Source organism: Sceloporus occidentalis, unplaced genomic scaffold, assembly GCF_023333645.1.
Source record: "Sceloporus occidentalis isolate IW3139 unplaced genomic scaffold, rSceOcc1.0.p SCAF_26, whole genome shotgun sequence".
Classification (NCBI taxonomy): Eukaryota; Metazoa; Chordata; class Lepidosauria; order Squamata; family Phrynosomatidae; genus Sceloporus; species Sceloporus occidentalis.
The window spans coordinates 1355837-1375494 of record NW_028317006.1 but is presented as its reverse complement, the minus strand read 5'-3'; the positions used below and the strand labels follow the sequence as shown (position 1 = coordinate 1375494).

Here is a 19658-nt window from a genome sequence, read left to right as displayed (position 1 = left end):
TTAGTTAAACAATTAATCTTACTGAAAACAGTTTTTATTATTAAGGATGTAAATGAGAATCAGATGTTTACGACCTACAATGCTCCTACGCAAAAGTTGCCTTTTGAAGCGCTTTGGAATCACACATGTTCTGCACAGTCAGCTTCCTGAGGGCAGCAAACCGTATAGAAAAGATCCATTTAAGCAGTCATGTAGAAAAATTGTGTTTATTCACAAAAGGAAGACGTATGGTGCTAATGCCAACTTTACTATTCATTATAAAGGGTCAACACTAGCAGGTTTCTCCAACAGGCTGAGTCGGCCCCTGTATAATGCATAATTAAATGTGTAAGACTCTCACATTATACAGAGCCAGCAAAGCTCTTTCGTCGTCATCAGAAGCTCTTTGGGGTTGGCTCTTCATTACATATAGTTAAGTAAAGGTGCTGAAACATAACGCTCCTTTAAGTGAATAAATCCTACCTGTATTCAAGGCTATTTTTTTTTTTACCGGAATAATTTGAGCTAAGTTGCTGAAAAGTTTCAAGTACCGTAGTCTCAGGTTAGGCACTTAGTTTTAGGGGATGAGCTTTTTGCGGCTATAGGTTCTGCTGACAGAACGAAAAGAGACGGCTTTACTGAAAGGAGAGTCTTCGGAGTCAGACGGCTGAAGTGCTTGCCGCTTCTGTTGAGGCGTACCTTGCTGCGCCTCAGGGCCACAGTCTACAAAACGGGAAACAGAATATTAAACATTGCATGGAATATCTAACATGGGACATTGTAAAAAGGTGTTTCAAGAACTCAAATCTTTGTTTACCGAGTTTGTTGTAAGTAAATCTTGTTCTGGGGGGTTAAAAACCAACAGTCTCGGTTAGGACACACTAGGGTGTCTAGACAGCTACAGTGGCACTTGGTTACATTTTAAGAGGCGCACCCCAGAATGAGTCCAAACATTTCTTTGGTTATAGGAGGCCTGTAGACAGCTCTTACCTGGCGTCATCTTTCGCTTGGATAACGGTGTTTTCCCTTGGTACAGCATAGGCGACTGAGTAAGAGAGAGCAGACCGCTAGCAGATATAGAACTTTTCAGTAGGTTGTTAGGTGGCGTAAAACCTGGAAGTGGAAAACATATAATTACGAAATATACCTTGACAGAAATCTAAGATGTTGACAGCACACACACAACGTACATAAAATGCTTCACCTCTTGAATTTCGATACCCAGTGATACAGGGCATGCATACGGTGTACTATTTTAATTAGATAATTCAAATTATATAGTATTATATATAAACACACACAATCTAAAACAAATGTTACATTTCCCCTGTTCATATTGTAGATTTTATTATCAAATTAGTAAAGGGACGTCATGAGCCTCATATACCCAACATCATTTTGCTGCCGATCTGGACCGTCTCCTTAGATAGCTTGTATTTTTTTTCAGTTTAAATGAATGCATGTGGAAGCACTTTCACATGTATGTATTGTTCAGGGGTTAGCAGCAAGAAGCAGGGGACAGCTAACAGGTGCAGACATTTTGAAACTCAGAGTCAGATTGTTGACAGCTACAGCCAGATTTATACATACAAGACATACATTCCATTGCCCAGCAAGCCATAACTCCCGTGTCAACTGTCCCTTTTTCCCTTGTAACTGCATGATTTAATTGTTGAAGTATTTGCATAAAGAAACAACTGCATGCCATACATCAACATAAAAAAAAATAGTGCTTTAACATTTGAGGTGCTTATCATAGTTATAGGGTTAACTGAAACATCTCACAGGTCACAGCATTTCTCATACAAGCACAAAGGCTGATATTTAGAACTATCTTTGAGAAAGTTACCTGAAATGTTGAAGACTTCATCGCAGGAGCTCCGCTGAGAAGAGTTCAGATTTGAAGACAAGCTTTGGCTTGAGTGGCATTTATCTGTTCCTTCCAGGTCTTCATTTTTGTGGTGGACCAGATCATAGTCTTCTTGAGCAGTGCGGGGTTTTTTTGAACACTGGTCTGAGTTATTGGGAGACAAAAATTCTAGACCACGTTTCCTTGATTTAAGTCTATAAGTCTCCAAATCAGAATTTCCTTGCCACACTATGACAGGAGAATGTTCCTCAAGTTTAGAAACCCCTTCTAATTCAAAATCACCAGGAGAAGGTGGTTTATTGGTCACTTGCTCTGAAACTACAGTTTCTGGGTCTTCCACAAGGGAATGGAACTGATCAGCGTGTTCTAGGTTTTTATCCAACTTCAAAACGCTGTTCACAGTAGATGCCTTTTTCCTCCTAGGCCAATTATTAATTGCATCACTGCCATTCTTATCTTTAAATTTTGGTGAAGGTGTCCACGGAACTCCGACGTCTAAGGGTGCTGGGGACGCAGCATTAGAAGAGCACCTATTCGGTGTATAAGACTGACAAATAAAGGTTTGCACACTGCCTTTCCTAGGTGTGGCATGAGAGGACAGTATGCATGATGGAGAAATACAAGTAGACTCTAACTTCATCGCATGTTTACTGCACCAGCTCTCACTAAAAGGACTTTCGTCTCCCTTTCTTTTTTTAGATGGATGTGGAGAGTCACTCCTGTTAGCTGTATCTAAATCAACTGTGGAACTGGAGTCTGTTCTTCTAAACCGAAGTTTTGGCAACCCTGACGCTTGCATCTCTAGCTCAACCTCGTAGGTTGGAACCACCACTGGCACAATAGGTTGGTGACTTTTTGGGGTTGAGAGGTTCTGTGGTGTGCCGAGACGTGCAGCAGCCTCCCTCTGTCTCCTATCAGGAGTGCGGCGTAGACCATATGGTGAACTAGACAAAGCATTACTTGCACACTTTGGTGTTGAAGGTAAGTTACTCATTAAATTACAGTCAGAGGGTTTTCTTGTAAAGAGAACCTTCATCTTTAGTTCAGAAGTTTCTGTTGGCACAACCACGGCATCCGTTATATCAATGCTTTCCTCTGTTTGAGAACTGGTAACAAAGGATCCTGAGTTTTCTGTGCTTTCTAATGAAGACATGTCTAACTTCTCACATAGTACAATAGGTTCTCCCTTACACTTGGGGGAACAAACTGTAGATAAAGTGTTTTTCAAACCCGGAGATAACATTTCTAAAGACGGCATACTTGATGGTAAAATAAATCTGTGTGTTTGGCTGGATGTCTCTCCTTGGATGTGGGCAGACACATTGCACAAAGTTTTAGGATTTCCATCAGATGTGATCAAGGAATGTCTGTCATTTGATTTTGCTAGCGGTGTGAGCGGACTTGACAATTTCGGTGGAGTCCGATGCATTTGCTGATAGAGAAGCATTGCATTATTTCCCGTAGCAGAGGCTTTGAATGGAGAATTGCCAACAATGCTTTTTGGCATGCCGTTTGGAGACAAAGAACAGTTGAATGTACTAAGTTTAGCAGGAGAAAAGGGTTTGCGTTTTTGAGGAGTGCACTCTAGTACACACGGCGCTGCTGTAGGAAGGCCTCGCTCCACACATTTCTTTGGGGTAGGCGTTTGACAAACAGGAACAGCGAGTGGCTTCTGTGGGGTCCGTAAAGCATACCTACTTGGCATGGTACACTGTGCTAGTGCTTCATTTACCTGGTAAGGCGATTTGCTAGGAGTGCGTGAAACCTGCGGCCTTTGGTTTGCGCGATTAGAAGGACTTGAAAGTCGTTGCCTGACATGAAGAGAAGTAACCTCTATTGTGTTCTTTAATGGGGAAACAAAATTAGCCTGAGAGCTCTCTCTTGGTGGTGTCATTTCATAATTGCCACAGGATCTGGAAGAGGATTTCAGAAGCATTTTAGATGGCGAGAACAACTTTCCTAAGTTTTTAGCAGCTTTTGTTCTCTCAGTTGAGGTTTTTGAGGGAGTTTTAAGCAATTTAGGAGTCCTAACAGGTGTTTTGGGGGTATGGGGAGATTTGCGAGGCAGCATGTCCTTTTCCTGAAATTCTTTGGAGACTGTTTTGGGTTTGTTTGGAGTCCTCCTTTTAGTTTTTCCTGGAGTCTGGGTATAAAAAAAAGATAGTTATACATTTTTTAGTCATGCTCAAATGAATTATTTTCTTACTGCATCACATCAAAAGCTCACCTGACAATTTTCACACGCTGCTTCACTGAAGAGATTCCGTGCCGATTGTCTTGTCACAGGTGGGCTACTCACTTTCAGCACTTCTCCAAAAAGCAGCCGTTTGGGGGTTTTCACCATTGAAACAGAATTATTGCCTGTAACGATGTTAAGTCATTGAAATGTAGCTTGACAAATTAAACCAAATACAAAATAGCTGCCGTTTCCAAGATAAAATGCAATTCATTTGTAATGTAATTTTGGAAACAGTAGTTGGCATTTACCATGTTAAGAATCAGTTGTCTCTGTGAAAGAAATTTATAGAGGGAAGAAATCTAAGAACAAACATCTACAGGACTGTGCAATACCTGTTTGATCATCGCCATGATGCTGTTGTGTAAATGAATGGACTCTTTCCAGATTACGAGACTTTGGCTGGGAAGCATAGAAAGACGAGTTTCTCCTTGTTAAGGCCAGCTGTTTGATGCGGGGGCTTCTTCGCAAATCAATGTCTGGTACGAAAAACAAGCTATTGTTAGTAACTCATCAAACAGCATATCCTTGCCTAAACAACAAGTAGTGCATTTTTAACAGAGACGGCTGAGCTCAAGATAGAATATAATTGTGGCCTGTTTGCAGCCATTGGGGACTAGAGTTTTATCCCCTGGTGTATACAATAGTAAAAAAGGTCAAAATAATATCAAAATAGATTAGGGACCGAAGGATGCTGTTGAGCTGAATAAATCCTGGGAAGCCAGCAGCGGTATATTTATCTTCAGCTGCCCTGTCCACACTGCCATCCTTCCTGCTCTGCCTTTTAAGGATGCAGGGTGCTGGGCAGAATGGAGTTAATGGGCCTGTTGGTAAGATCAGTGATCTCCCTCTTAACAGGCCAACAGAGCAGCGGCACGGCTGTGCCTTGGACCTGCCGTCCTAGGCAGAAAACACCCGATACCCAGAGCATTTTTGAGCCCAATCATTCAGTGGAAATCCTAAAATCACAAAGCTCTATAGTTCCTTGTTGGCAGATAGTCAAGATACAGAGGCGTTGGTCTGAATTGAAGACATGTTTTCATTATACATGCCTAATCAAAAAAACCCTAAAATGTTATTAACCTCTTTTGCAGAAAACGTCATGAAAAGATAGTCCGCTATCGTGGGGGAACGGAAGTTGCTAACTGTTCCTTGACCGGTCTACACCAGATACCCTGCACTTCCATGCATGTGTTCCAATGGCCCAAATTTGAGGCATCAACCTGATTAAAAAGCTGTGGCGGGACCTTAAGAGAGCCGTGCATACACAAATGCCAGCAAACCTCAATGAAATGAAAAAAACTTTGTAAAGACCGGTCAGCCAAAATTCCTCCACAAAGATGCGAGAGACATACAGAAAAAGATTACTTCAAGTTATTGCTGCTAAAGGTGGTTCTACAAGCTATTGAATCATAAGGTGGAGTTTGTTGCACCGTATCGAACGATAATGGCCATACTAAGTAGACAGACAAAACAGCAGTAGTGTACAAAAAATTAGACTACGTGAGCTGCTCAAAACAATTAAATAGTTCTTAATTGCTAAGGATTACCATAATAGCATTTGGGTGGGGGGGGGGGAGTAAGTATGACTTTTAAAGCAAGAATCACATTGACGGAGCGATTTCCCTAAGGATGCACATTAAGCTATATGTACAGAGTAGATCTTCTGAAAATGGGTTGTTGTAAAAAAAAAAAAAAAAAATTCACAACTTACTTCTTATTTCTTTCTCAGGGGATTCTTCCACAATGCTGATGTCAGATGTAGCCTCCGAAAGCCTGGAAGCAGAGTACTTGGATCAGAAAACAATACAGGTCGGGTGTAAAAGGTGGTTCTGGTATAAAGTTGCAGAAGTTGATCATTGTCCGGAGAAAATGTTTCTTTTTTACCTCAGGTGCCACCATGGGCGGCAGCCCCCCCCACCTGCCACAATACACTGCAGGATTAGAGTACTTTTCATTTTTGCACCAGAATCACTTTACACCCCTCCATGAACACGGATGTCAGCCATTTTACATAAACTTAATGCCGACTTAAGTTACAAAACCATGTAATTATGAATATTAAATGTGATAGGACAACAAGACAGTAGTTGTAAAAGTATTTTATATTACAATAAAAAAAATCTACATAACAAAAGCAATGCATAACGCTCACCGTCCTTTAATCTGCTTATGAAGAAGTCTATTTGATGTTTGCTTACGAACCGGTGTCTCTGACACTTTCTTAGTAAGTAACTTATAATGATCTAAATGGGGGGCAAACAAAAGGAGATGAAAATATAATTTTGTTACCAGTTTTTACTATTTTACATATGTAAAGGGGGGGTATTTGTACACCTACCAAACCAAAGGTTTTTTAGTACTTTTAAGAAAAGTTACACATTTTATCCAAAATTACCTTTTGTGCCATCATGTGACTTGCTGCGTTTGTGTTTCAGGTCCTCTACTGCCGATACAGATTGGCTTCTTGGCAATTTATTGCTTTTCTTTGCTGGGGATTGGTTCTGCTGTACAAATAAATTCCTCCTCACTTTTGTTGCTTTCAATGAAAGAGATAAATATAAATGTTTAAATGCATTTTTGTTAACATATATTTATATTACATTAAAAATGTTATTCAGACTTAAAATGCATTTTTTGAGGAAAATGTGTAAGATATAGAATAATTAAATAGATTAAAATATTAGAAGCATACATTTAGATTCAATATTATTGAACACTAAATATAACGGTCATTAGTTCCCAGCCTGAAATTACTAAAATAGAGTGGCCCACTAAAGGAATTTTTGTTAATTCCACATGCAAGTGTTCACATACAGTACCGCGCAAAGGTTTTAGGCAAGTGTGGAACAAATGTAAAGTAAGAATTCTTTCGAAGACATGTTAATACCATAATGCAGAGTGATTGAACAGAAGAAAAATCTAAATCAAATCAATATGGTGTGATCACCCTTTGCCTCCCAAACAGCACCAATTCTTCTATTGATGCTGCACACAATTTAAGGAACGTGGCAGGTAGAAAGGTGGCAGACATCTTTAAGAACCAAAGACAGTTCTGTCGATTTAGCCAACCTCAGTTGCTCCCGGCTCTCTTCATGTAATCCCATATAGATTCAATGAGGGTTCTGTGGGGGCCATAGCATCACTTCCAGGACTCCTTGTTCTTCTTTATGCTGAAGATAGTTCTTAATGACTTTGGCTACAGAATAAATTTAGGGCCAATCAGATGCCTCCCTGATGGTATTGCATGATGGATAAGTATCTGCCTGTACTTTTCAGGATTGAGACCATTATTTATGACCAAATCCCCAACTTCAATTGCAAAAATGCAGCCTCAAACTTGCAAGGAACCTCAACTATGCACCATGCTGGTGCCTGCAAACACTTAAACTGCCTTCTGCTACAGCTAAATATTTTACATTCACTCATCAGTCCAGAGCAGTAAAATGACAGCAGGTGCATCAAACTTTTTGTGAATAGTTGAGTCACTTGCACTTGTTTCCTTGTATTTGAAGACATGGCTTTTTAGAAGCAAGTTTTCTATAAAGGCCACTTCTGATCAGACTTCTCCAGACAGCAGGTGAGTGTTCCAGGGTCCCACTTTGCATTTTGTTAAATTAATATAAAAGACTATTAACATGTCAATTTGCAGAGTATTCTTACATTACAACATTTTTCCACACATGTCAAATGTTTGCATAGTACCATATTCACTGCAACCATATTAGACCATAACACAGCTTTATGTTACATTTATAATTTTGTTGGCAATACAGTTGTGTTCTTGTTAGGTCAAAACCAGACTGGAAGCTCCCTAAAAGTGAATATACATAAACAGCTCAAAATACATTACATACCTTCTGCATCTTTCTGTGGCTGGACTGAAGGAGGCATCTTTAATTTCTCAACCATAATAATAGGATTATTTTGTAAATTCTCCTGGAAACAAGCAAAGTTTGGGAGGGGATGGAGTCAGCTTGAGGTCTCCGGGTAGAGGGGATAAACAGACTCTCACAAGACAAAGACAAGTAACAGCACTACATTCTCTTTCCAAAACATTTAGAGTCACATCTGGATTACATTTGGTGAAATCTTCTTTGTTGTCAGTGTGTTGGTGACAGTAGTGCAGGCTGGTAAAATTATATACCTGTTTTTGTGCAACAAGAGATGCGAGAGGGAAAAAAAAATAAAGACATTTTACCTTATTCATCTGTTTCTTGGGAACTTCAATCTGTCGCATACTTTGGGAGGGTTCTGCTATGCTCCTGTGTCTTGTCATTGTGCTTGTCCTTTAGAAAAACAGATCTACATTTAGCAAGTGCAAAAAAGGTGTCTAATGGAGTAGCACTGCAATACTATCGTGCCAATAATGCAATAAAGTATTTTTAGCATTAATTATAACTAAAAAGTTCTGAATCTAAAATCACTAGCTAGCAGACCTAACACTGGATACAAGACACAAAATGATCAATTGTTCTTTGCCAAATTCTGCCAAATCTGTTGCCTTATGCCTGTGATGTGTTCAAAGAAAGAATTGAGCACCAATAGAGATTAGAAATCTCTTGAAATTGCATCTGAAATTAGTTTATATAAGAGACACACCATTTTTCAATTCTGCAGCTGAAACTGCTCTTCGCATATGTACCACCATTAATAAGGAAGCCAAAAAAATTGTTTTTATACAAAAAGTACCTCCTTTTCTTGGCAGATCTTGTGCGCAGATCTTCAAGCTGTTCTTCCTCTGTACCTATCTGAGCCACACTTGGAACCCTGGAGATGGACGGCTGTGAATATGCAGGTGTTGCTCCTTCTTGAATAACAGAATCATCATCCTCTGCAGGAAGTACCAAGGCCAGATCCTCTGGAATTTGGGTCCCAAGACTAAAATAGATGTCTGCCAGGATTTTAGGTATTGTTGCTATATATCTGAAATTTCAAGAATAAGACAATCATGAAAACTAAACCAAAAAGTCCAGGCAATATGTAAAAATGATTGGTATCTGGAACGTCCATGTTTACGTTTATTTTAGGTGTGATGTTGTACACCCTAGTACCTTAAGCAAATAAGCCTTAGATCTGCCATTTCGTTCTTTCAAAAGGTTCATTCATAATCAATATATATCAGTACATGCATTTGTGCCACATGACAAATTACGAACAAAAGAAATGTACACGACTAATTATTCTCAATTTTTACATGGAGTATTAGAGTCATTTGTCCAGGCATTGCCAACAAGTTCCACCTTACTTTCTTTGAACTATTTACATACCGCTAGCATTTCTGTAAACATTGTTGTAATTTGAAACTAGTTCATTTTAAATCTGTATATTGAGATTTACTACCCTTGACATACACTGGTTGAACATGTAGACAATTGGAAAAAAATACATACTCTGGAAGGACATTTTCATCTAAAAAGTTAGTGAGAAACGATGGATCTTCTGTTAGAGAGATAATACGCAACATATCTGTTATCTGGAAGGAAAAAAGTGAAAACCATTTGATCATGGAACAATAGTGCAAACAATAGTGCAAATAGTATCAAACACCATCACAAATGCTGTTGGTAGAATAGTAAATATCACCTCTCACTCTAAGCCGACCGATATATAACTCCAAGAGATAATAGTAAGTCAGAACAGTGTCTAAACAGTAAGACATCAGAGGCCTTTTAATTAAACCTCTTAAATAGTGTGCGACTTTTGTAGGGTGTACATTTCAATCATAAAAGATGAATTAACTCTTAAGAAGCCTACACAATAAAATGCCAAAATATTACAAAAATGTTTTCTTGTTCTATGAAATTATATCGGATGGGTTTTTTCCCTAATGTCTCCTATAACCTGCTTGAAGGTAGCCTTGAACAGTTTTGCAGCTCTTAGTAAGCAGATCCTGTACATTCATCTTACATATAACATTGTTTTTAGGAAAGCATATTGGAGAACACACTTGACAGAACTTACCTCCTCAACTGTTTGTTCCAACTCATCTGTGTTTGACTGCACAACTGGACATTGAACACACATTTCCAACCTTAAAAACACTTGAACCTGGCATCTAAAACAAAACAAAAAGATAAGAAAATAGGAAACAGAGCACTTTAAAAGTCTTTTATCAGGTAATCGGAACATAATACACAAAACATACTCTCTAAGTTTAGTTTCTTTTCTCTGGTTACTTCCATATGATTGCCTGATGGCTTTGCTGGTCTTTAGAAGGTTTCTGATTTTGCCAACATCAACCTGCAAGTACAATAAGGCCAATTAAAAGATGTCAAAGATTATAAAAAAGCAAAATAATGTTTACAAAATGATTCACCTCTGTCTGTTTGCTGTTGCTTGTTTTCAAGAATGAATTTATGTTAGATATTGCATTTCTGGCCCAAGTTAGCAATCCATCATCCTGTACAGATAGTGTCTTTTCATACTCTTCCTTTAGTATAGAAAATAACTCCTCTTCGGTTTTGAAACCTATAACGTATATTCAAACAAAGGTTTTCATAGCAACTCTGCTAATTTTATTGTACAATACACAATACAACAAAATAAAGGATACATATAACCAGAGCCGGCCTTAGGCGTTGTGGCGCCCTGAGCGGACTACTCCTCTGGCGCCCCCCCTCACTACCCCCCTTCTCTGCCCCTTCAAACTACCCCCCCCTCTGCCCCTTCAAACTACACCCCCCCCCCCATTTACCTTGTTGCCGGAGTCCTGCGGTGAGAGCGGGAGGCATCCGTCTTCTCGCTCTGCCACGGTGCCGGCATTTCATGTTGAGCGCCGGAATAGTCCGGCGCTCAACATGAGATGCCGGCACCGCAACGGAGTCACGGAGAGTAAGGGGCGCCGAGCGGCTGCTGAGAACTTCACGAGCAACCGCTCGGCGCCCCTGCCCAGGACTTAGATTAAAGCATCAGGTTTTTTTTTAAAATTTTATTTAACATGAATGATGTTAAAGTTTAAAAAAAACAAAAACCAAGTTTCAAGTTAAGTCCCGGGCAGGCGCCCCTGCTACCATGGCGCCCTGTGCGGTCGCACAGGTCGCACACCCCTAAGGCCGGCCCTGCATATAACTCTCCAGACCCTCTTGAGAACTTTGAGCTCCCCCTGAAGATTGACTAAAGGTTCTGCAGCCAGACATACAGGTCAATGGAGCCCAGCTCACTAATTACTGTGACCAGTGAAATAATAAAAAAAAAGAATAGTTAATGTGTTTACATTTAAAAATAAAAAAAGACCCCTGTGACATCACCATGAAATCATAAGCAAAACCATCCAGTTTAACCAAAATGTAAAGAAAAGAAAAATGTTTATGAGCAAGTCCTAAAATTGGCGAAACATCCTGGCATGAAGAGTTAAAATACCAGCAACTGAAATATCCCGGGGTGTCTAGTTTTTAAAAATATATGGCTTGATGGGGTAAGTCGGACTGACTGATTTTGAGGAAGAGAAAAAAAAAAAAAGTTTTGAAACAGCAATATGCTATTTGTACTTATTTCCCTATAAAAACCACTGGGTAGTACTAAAATCAGGACAAATAGAATCTGTTTAGTAGTTTTTTTAATTCGCTTTTGTAGATGAGTTAAAGGTTTAAATAAAAAAAAAAATGCTTTTACGTTTTTCGCCATATTTTATATAATTATTTATAGTGAATTAGATGATACAATCAAAATAGTCGTATCTAAAGAAAGTCCTTATCTTGAAGGTTTTTTTTTTGTTTTTTTTCGGCAAGTGACAAAGAAGAAAATTACAGCTTAAACAGGAGCATCACAAAAATGTTATGAGCCATTGTCACATAGGGGTTAAGAATGTTTATAGAGCAGCATTTACGGTATGTGATTAAATAAGAAAAATGTACCATTGAGCTTCAGGGACTTTGTTTTTTCTTCTTGCTTGTCTGATGATCTTCTTTTTGCCTGGGAATTCTTTTCATTGGGTACAGGTAGTACACTGTCTGGTTGGGATTTCTGAGCCTTCACATTCAGCCGAGCAGCATTAAGCATCTGCAGAGAGCGCGGCATAGTTTTCATCTTTTGCCTCACTGGAGTACGGGGAAGACCTAAAAAAATAAAAAAAAGGTTTGGCTGTGTATATTGCCCCAATATATTGGTGGTCGGGAATAATAATAATGACTGCTTTCATCACCATATCAACTGATGGAATATTGAATCAATTACTTGTACAATATATGTTCACCAATCAATGTAAGATAGATAGCACTGTTTTAAAAGTTGAAGAGCACTGCCTTGTATCTTATTTTTTTTGTATGTGTCAAATTTCACAACTTAATGCAAACTGTTGTCCTTGACCTAAGTTTGAAAGTGCGATCATGTTAGAATTGTAAGTCGTTAAGGAGACATTCCTAATGAGCAAACAGATGTCTGGACATTTGATCCAACAGGAAAAACAGGTGAACATTCAGCAAAAATGTGTTTTTTTTCACAACACTAATTTCGACAAGCTAGACCAGCTGCAGTGTGCGCTCGTTAACAAAAAGATACTTCTTAGTCATCGCAGATTTGGTAATCTTTGATGTTTCTAAATGCTTGTGGTGATCTCATTTCAACTTATAAGAAGTTTAAATCCCTCTCGAATCCTAGAAAAGCAATAATAAAGCAACATATGTATGCATTACCATGACAAAGAATAAACTCTTAAGTTTATACAACCAAATACATCTGACATAACATAATTAGCATTATGCTAGAAGTTGCCATTATAACCATGAAAATAATAATTTCATACAGATTTTTAAAAGAATAAAAACCCTACAAGTAAAAGACAGCTATCAAGTATTAACCAGAGGAAGGAAATTTACGTTTCTTGTGGTTTTCGCCTTGTTTTGCGTTTCCAGACTCGTCACAGGATTTCTTCTGATAATACTCTGACAAACAATGTGTTATCTCCTGGTCACATTTCAACTGTTCATCCTCAGTAAAGGAGGCTGCATTTATTAACCTGAAACCATTAAGAAAAAACGTGTTAATGTATATTTGCTGTGGACAGCTGCAAACTTTAGTAAAAAAAAAATAAAATAAAAAAATGAAAAAAGTAGAGATGTTTTCTTATCAAATGTATAGAAAGTTCCCGGACTGTTCTCCACAAAGTTAATGCAAAACATCAGCACTGGGTAATGTGCTTTGAAAGTGTGTAATGAATACAAGGGTGACATTTGCAAGTTATAGAGTGACTGCTTACATTAGCCTTTGTTTAGGAAGCACAAAATTGGGCAGGAGCGGCCATAAATATGCCCCCCCCCCCCCACACACAAACTGCAAATGCATAAGAGAAAAAAAATAGGTTTCTACTAGAAAGACTTGGAAACAGAGGCATTACCGATTACTGGACCATTATTTTTACCTAAATGATTCCATTAGGTTAGTGCTAGCACCAGAGGTCCCACATAATGTGTACCACTTTTCAACAAATGATGAAGTCCAATGACTACTTTGAGATAGTTCTTGAGTAACCCATTCTGGCATTGAAGTATCTGAAAATGCACAAAACACAATAAGTACATACATTATTCATACATATACACTACATAAATATCCATAGAAGTGTCAGGACGGCCTCCATATTTAAAGGGTTCTACAATGTCATAACGCATTTAAATAATAGTATTTTTCAAAGTATACGTGGGAAGCTTATAAAAAAAAAAAAAAAAAAAAAAAAGACAAATGTTCGAACAAGAGGTTGTAGCCTAAAAGCAGAGTATCTGAGGCTTGGAAATAATGTAAGGTGGCAGATACATGGAACAGCCTCCCAGCAGAAGTGGAAGATATTGATACAGTGAGGGAATTTAAACATGCGCAGGATACAAATAGGGCTCAGACCAAGGACTAATTAGGGTTCATAAAGTTTTAGAGTAGAAAACGGGCCGACTATGTGGGCTGAATGGTTCTAGTCTGAAGTCAAATCATGTTTCTATTTAGAAGCAGCTTGGACTTGATCTTTAAAAGATAATATTCCTCAAGGAACTAAACCCAGAGTACTACTCACATTAAGCAAGCATTTATATCATTCACACAGTTATAAACTAATAAGAACATGCCACTAAGGAAAAACATGTAAAGAGCTAGCTTGTTTTTATTATAATCATCTTCTCTATGCAGAAAATTTGAAATGGTGTTTAATTTTTGATACGTGCAATAAAAGTAAATTACAATCATTGTTAAAAATAAACATGGCACATGCACATCTTCAATGGCAAATATACTCATCAGATTAGTGGAACATGTCAAGGTGTTTTTTTTTTTTGTTTTTTTTTAAATCCATAATGGGCTTACCAGATGGTGACTCTACATCAGCTGTACAGATATTTAAAACATTTCTTAAAATGTCAGAGAGGTCAATAGATATTCCTTCACAAGCTTCATTAAGTGATCTATGTACACGTAATCCTTCCAAACCATCAGCTTTTGCACTACATATCACATTAAGAACGGCAGCACTTTCTGAAACAGGGGTAAGAATCCCAGTGCTTGCACACAGGTCCTCCTCTGTAAATATATCAGCAACCTTTAAACAAAAGAAAATACATTATAAAAGAAAACATTTGGACATTCTTTTCAAACCTGATAGAAATAGCAACAAGATAATTTACCACTTGTAGTCCCCGGGATAACAAGGCTTGTAGGAGCTGCTGAAAGAGGTTGCGAGTTACATCTTTGTTTGGATTCTGAAGCATCCAAGTCTCCACTGTGAGCAAACCAGCCTGATTCCGGCTCCAATGTTGCAAAACACCCTTCAGTTTTATGTGCATTAAACAATTTGATTGGTTTTGGTTCATTGAAATGGGTTCCAATGTCACAGGACATTCCCACTCTTCATTTGTTCCTGAAATACAAAATTACCATTAAGATAACAAATAGACAGTAATCCAAAACCAAGATAATTATACTAATCTTAGTTGTAAAAAAAATAATAAAAAAAAAATATATATATATATATATATATATATATATATATATATATATATATGGATAGTTTTATATAGCAGTTAGATACTGGTTATATAGGGCCTAACATGAGTAACTGGCAGACATATTGGAACCTTGTAGAGGACGCTACTAGGTTTCATTATAATATTCCAAGTATCTAAACTGTGGCATTACTTTTGCCTAATTCTAGCAACATGAGGTAGACAAATGGCAGGGGTCACTCAGTGGACAAAACTTACTGAGCTGTTTTGGCTAAATAGGAGTCATGTACTCGCCTACCCAAGATGCTCTGCTATTTGAAATGCTAGTTCTCTCAACTTGGAGGCCTCTTGGATATTGACACAAAGCACACATCACATGTGACACAGCATGTGATATAATCACGTAAATACCGACGACGCAAGCAGCATCAAGTATCCCAAAGCCAGTCATCCATTGTCTCAAATAGCAAATCGCATGTGTGATAACACAGCGTCAACAAACCTATTTATTTAGCTGAGGGACTGAGACAGAATAAGCTGATACTGTTAATAGAGACACAGCAACAGTGGAAGTATCAGCAAACAGTATCAGCTTGTTCTGTTTCAGTCCCTCGGCTAAACAGGCTTGTGGGTTTTTCTCACTTTACAGATAAATTTTGCTATTTTTTTTTTTTTTAAACATGTGGTTTGTATAAGAATGATACATACAACGAATCAATAAAATCGATTAGTTGAACAGATTTAAAATTAGGTTTTTTTCAGAGCAAATGCTCTGAAAATCTCTCCTCCTTCTATAATCCGACCTCAAATAGAGATCGGATTATAACACTAGAATCCAGATCCCCCGCAAAGCTGCAGGAGACCTGGATCCTCTCTGCCACCCGGTGAGGGTCTGTGCAAAACACGCAGGCATCCACTTCCGCTGGGGCGTCTATTACTGAACCCAGCGTCACGTAACCTTCCATCATGGAAGCCCCAGCGGAAGCGGAGGAGAGAAGCGGCTGTCTGCGTGCATCGCACAGACCCCTACCGGCTGCCGGAGAGGATCCAGGTCCCGTTCAGTGCTGCAGGGGATTTGGATTTTAGTGCGCGATGTTCACTCCGCTACTTCACCTCACTGCCACCTGCCCCACCAGGGGTTAATATATTAACAGAAGAAAAACAGGACAAATAAGCAGCACTGGGTAAACTAAGCCTGGATTATTATCTTTATTTTTATGCTCATATGCCCTGTGTTTCTTCTGTTGATATATTAACCCCTGGGGCAGGTAAAAAATTTTCGGGATCTATTAATTATGTGCATTCGTTAATTTGTGTTTTTTATTTTTTGATGTCTAATATTTGATTTATTGTTTATATTGTTATATATATATATACATAGTGTATTTATTTTTGTCTAAATTTATTAAAGCGTATATTTTAATACCTATTTTAGCGATGTCAGTTTCTCGGGGGGCATAAGACATCAGGGGACACAGTGGCATAAAGGGGCTATAAGGCATATCAGGGGGCACAGTAGCATAAAGGGGCTATAAGGCGTATCGGGGGGACAGTGGCATAAAGGGGCTATAAGGCATATCAGGGGGAACAGTGGCATAAAGGGGCTATAAGGCATATCAGGGGGCATAGTGGCAACTCAGTGGCATATAGGGGTAAAAGGCATATCAGGGGGCATGGTGGCATATCGGGGGTATAAGGCATATCAGGGCACAGTGGCATATATGGGGCTATAAGGCATATCAGGGGGCACAGTGGCATATAGGGGGGTATAAGGCATATTAGGGGACAGAGTGGCATATCAGTGGCATATAGGGGGCTATAAGGCATATCAGGAGGGGTATAAGGCAGAGTGGCATATAGAAGGTATAAGGGGGCACAGTGGCATCTCTGACATATAGGAGGGTATAAGGCATATATAGGGGCAGAGTAGCATATAGGGGGTATAAGGCATTTCTGGGACAGAGGCAAGCTGGGGGTGAGATGTGCATAACTGGGCAAAAATAGTTTACATGAATATTTACTAGTAAAGCTTTTTTGGGTATTTTGTGGGTTCTTGTTAAAATATAGCTTTAATTATGTCAGTAAAATAAGAAGGCAAATCGTGAAATGCCATTGTAAATTATAAGTTTTTATTTTAAATAAACGAAAAATTTGCATTTTTTTTTACCCGATTAATCGAAAAAATAATCGGGCAACTAATCGATTATGAAAATGGCAGCCCTAGATACATGCCATTTGTGTTTACATAATTACATTGCATCATGTGATTGTAATTGGGCCACGCTCTGATGTTCAAGAGGCTTCCATGTTGGGAAAACATGGTGGTCAAATAGCAGCAGATCATGGGTAGGCAAGCAAAAAGTTACTATTTATGCGGTTTTGCAGCAAACATACACTTTTTTTCTTTTTACGGACAATAAAAGCATGTTGGGATGTCCTCTGTATGGAATAGACCACTTAGGGCGACAGGTGACTAATGTAAAATCTTATTCCATTTTTTTTCCTAGGAAACAATTGACTAGTTTACATTAATTTAACACATTTCCCCACACATGATGGGCTCTACTTAAGTCACAATTTGTTCTGCTGAAAAACGAAAGTTACCTGGTGTCATGAAGAACACAACGCCATCTTGCTGTGGAAACCTTAACCGATGATCAGGTTCATCACATATCACATAATTCAAGACTGAATCAAAAGGGATGCTAAGACTTGCATCTGAAGTAGAACTATAGGGAAATAGCTGACTCGATGACCGTAGTAAAGACTCGGATGGTACAATTCTTCCCCCAACAAATTGCATGACTTCCACCATTGTCAGATATCCAGAATGTTCACAAGAACTCCAAAGCTACAAGGTAAAGGAGGAAAACAAAGTACTTATCATACGGTATAATATAACTACAATATACCGTATAATATAACTACAAGGCACTTATTACATAGAAGATCAACTACAATCTCTTCATTTACAAATGTAATACCTTTTTACCTTTAAATCACACACATAATAGATATTACACATACACATTTTATTAAGCAATAATTCTCTGACTACATTTTTATGCTTAATATATGGTTTGGACCCCCCCCCCCCAAACATCTAGACAGAACTTCACCATAAACAAGTGTGCTTTTAAGTTCTGCTAGTCATGGGACAACCGTATATATGCATAGCTACTAGCATTGTCAACACAGGACAGCAATCGGCATTAAGTAAACCCGGTCAATCCTGAATATATGATGAGACCGAGGACTAATTAAGGTCTTTCCCTCCGGAAAATGGGGAGACCAGATGGGCTGAATTGTTCTCAAATTCTATGTTTCTGTTGTGTAGTCCATGATTACAAAACACACAAACTACCCTTCTATACATCAACTCTGCACCACTGTTGTAAAGGTGGAGTAATCACCATAGCAACCAAGTGAATAGTCATGCTAATTACACCACATTTTAGCCCCTTGCTCATATAGTATGCCTTATTTCTTCACCTCGGTCCAGTCCAGAGTGTCCAGCCAGTACAGGGTGACCCTCCTGTTGGAAACAATGCTCTGCAGACCCCTGGGCAGGAGTTTCTCAATGACTTGCTGAGGCCCGATGTCCCCAGAGCCAGCTATGAATTGGCTAAGCTGTGCAGCGGAGTGGGGGCAAGGGGAGAGGAGGAACACGGCGTTTCTACAGCTCCAGGCAGCCAGGTTTCCAGTAGGTGACTCGGCATTTAAAGGTTCGTCCGCCGTCATGCCTCGACCACCTCTGCGTGTCTTTATTAAAGCGGGTTTAGTTGGGGAACAGATGTCTGGTCTGTCCCACTGGAAATCCGACACGGTCTCCATCAAAGCGGCCTGGGTATGCACGGCCCGGGAGGTTTGAGTACTCGAGGCCCGGCTGCTCCTGGCCCGTTCCCAACAGGCCTCGAGCTCTTCTTCAAACTCATCCCAGCTGCGGGGACCCAATTCACGCAAATCGGAACGGCGTGGAGGCCTACAGCGACCCCCCTGCGAGTTCAGAAAGCGGTAACTCCAGCGGACCTGTCCCAGGCCTGCCCGGCAGGTGAGGAAATTGAGCAGCTTGAGAGACAGAAGTCGGACTCTGTCTTTGAGAGAACAGTCCGCAGTATCTACCAGCAGCACCACGTTATGCGAGGGCGCCATACCGGTTCCGACACTAACTGGCGGCCTAGTATCCCTATATCTTTACCACTGCCGCCTCTACACTCTCCGCCATCTTTCCTCAAACACAGTCAGCTATCAAACCAGCCGCGCGTTACTTCGACGTAAACTACTATTGGCCGTGCAGAAGTCATTCGTACAATCTGATTGGCTATCTGAACAGAGAGGGTGGAGATATTTTGCAGCGCATACATACATAATACAGAACTTCGGTAGTGGACGGCTATTGGTCCAAATGACTGACAATCTTAGAACTGACATTTTTCTTCGCTTCTATTTGCTGCTGCTGCTGCTATTATTATTTTAAAATTTAAATGGTAAGTAGGAAGAGGTAGGCTGTTAGCTGTTGCTAATTAAGTAACCTTCTCTGTGAGTTCTGCTTGGCTTTTGCAGTTGCATTTAGCTTGGACACACAAGCGAATCCTGAGCTGGGGCGAATCTCCTAAGTGACATCTCTAAGTGAGGAGTTACAAGCAAAGAA

General features: G+C 39.4%; 1 protein-coding gene across 1 annotated transcript; it reads right to left on the bottom strand.

The window, feature by feature from the left end:
* Nucleotides 1-556: 556 nt before the first annotated feature.
* LOC149300004 (treslin-like) lies at nucleotides 557-19159 on the bottom strand. Its single transcript, XM_089485498.1, has 22 exons — nucleotides 18500-19159; nucleotides 17612-17858; nucleotides 14690-14922; nucleotides 14373-14604; nucleotides 13444-13573; nucleotides 12884-13041; nucleotides 11942-12142; nucleotides 10405-10556; nucleotides 10234-10328; nucleotides 10050-10143; nucleotides 9479-9561; nucleotides 8778-9011; nucleotides 8287-8374; nucleotides 7943-8024; nucleotides 6484-6624; nucleotides 6241-6331; nucleotides 5800-5861; nucleotides 4421-4564; nucleotides 4077-4210; nucleotides 1829-3992; nucleotides 970-1092; nucleotides 557-702 (listed from the first exon to the last, which is right to left on the bottom strand). The coding sequence occupies exons 1-22, from the start codon at nucleotides 19157-19159 to the stop codon at nucleotides 557-559; spliced, it is 5694 nt and encodes a 1897-aa protein (XP_089341624.1).
* Nucleotides 19160-19658: the final 499 nt, after the last annotated feature.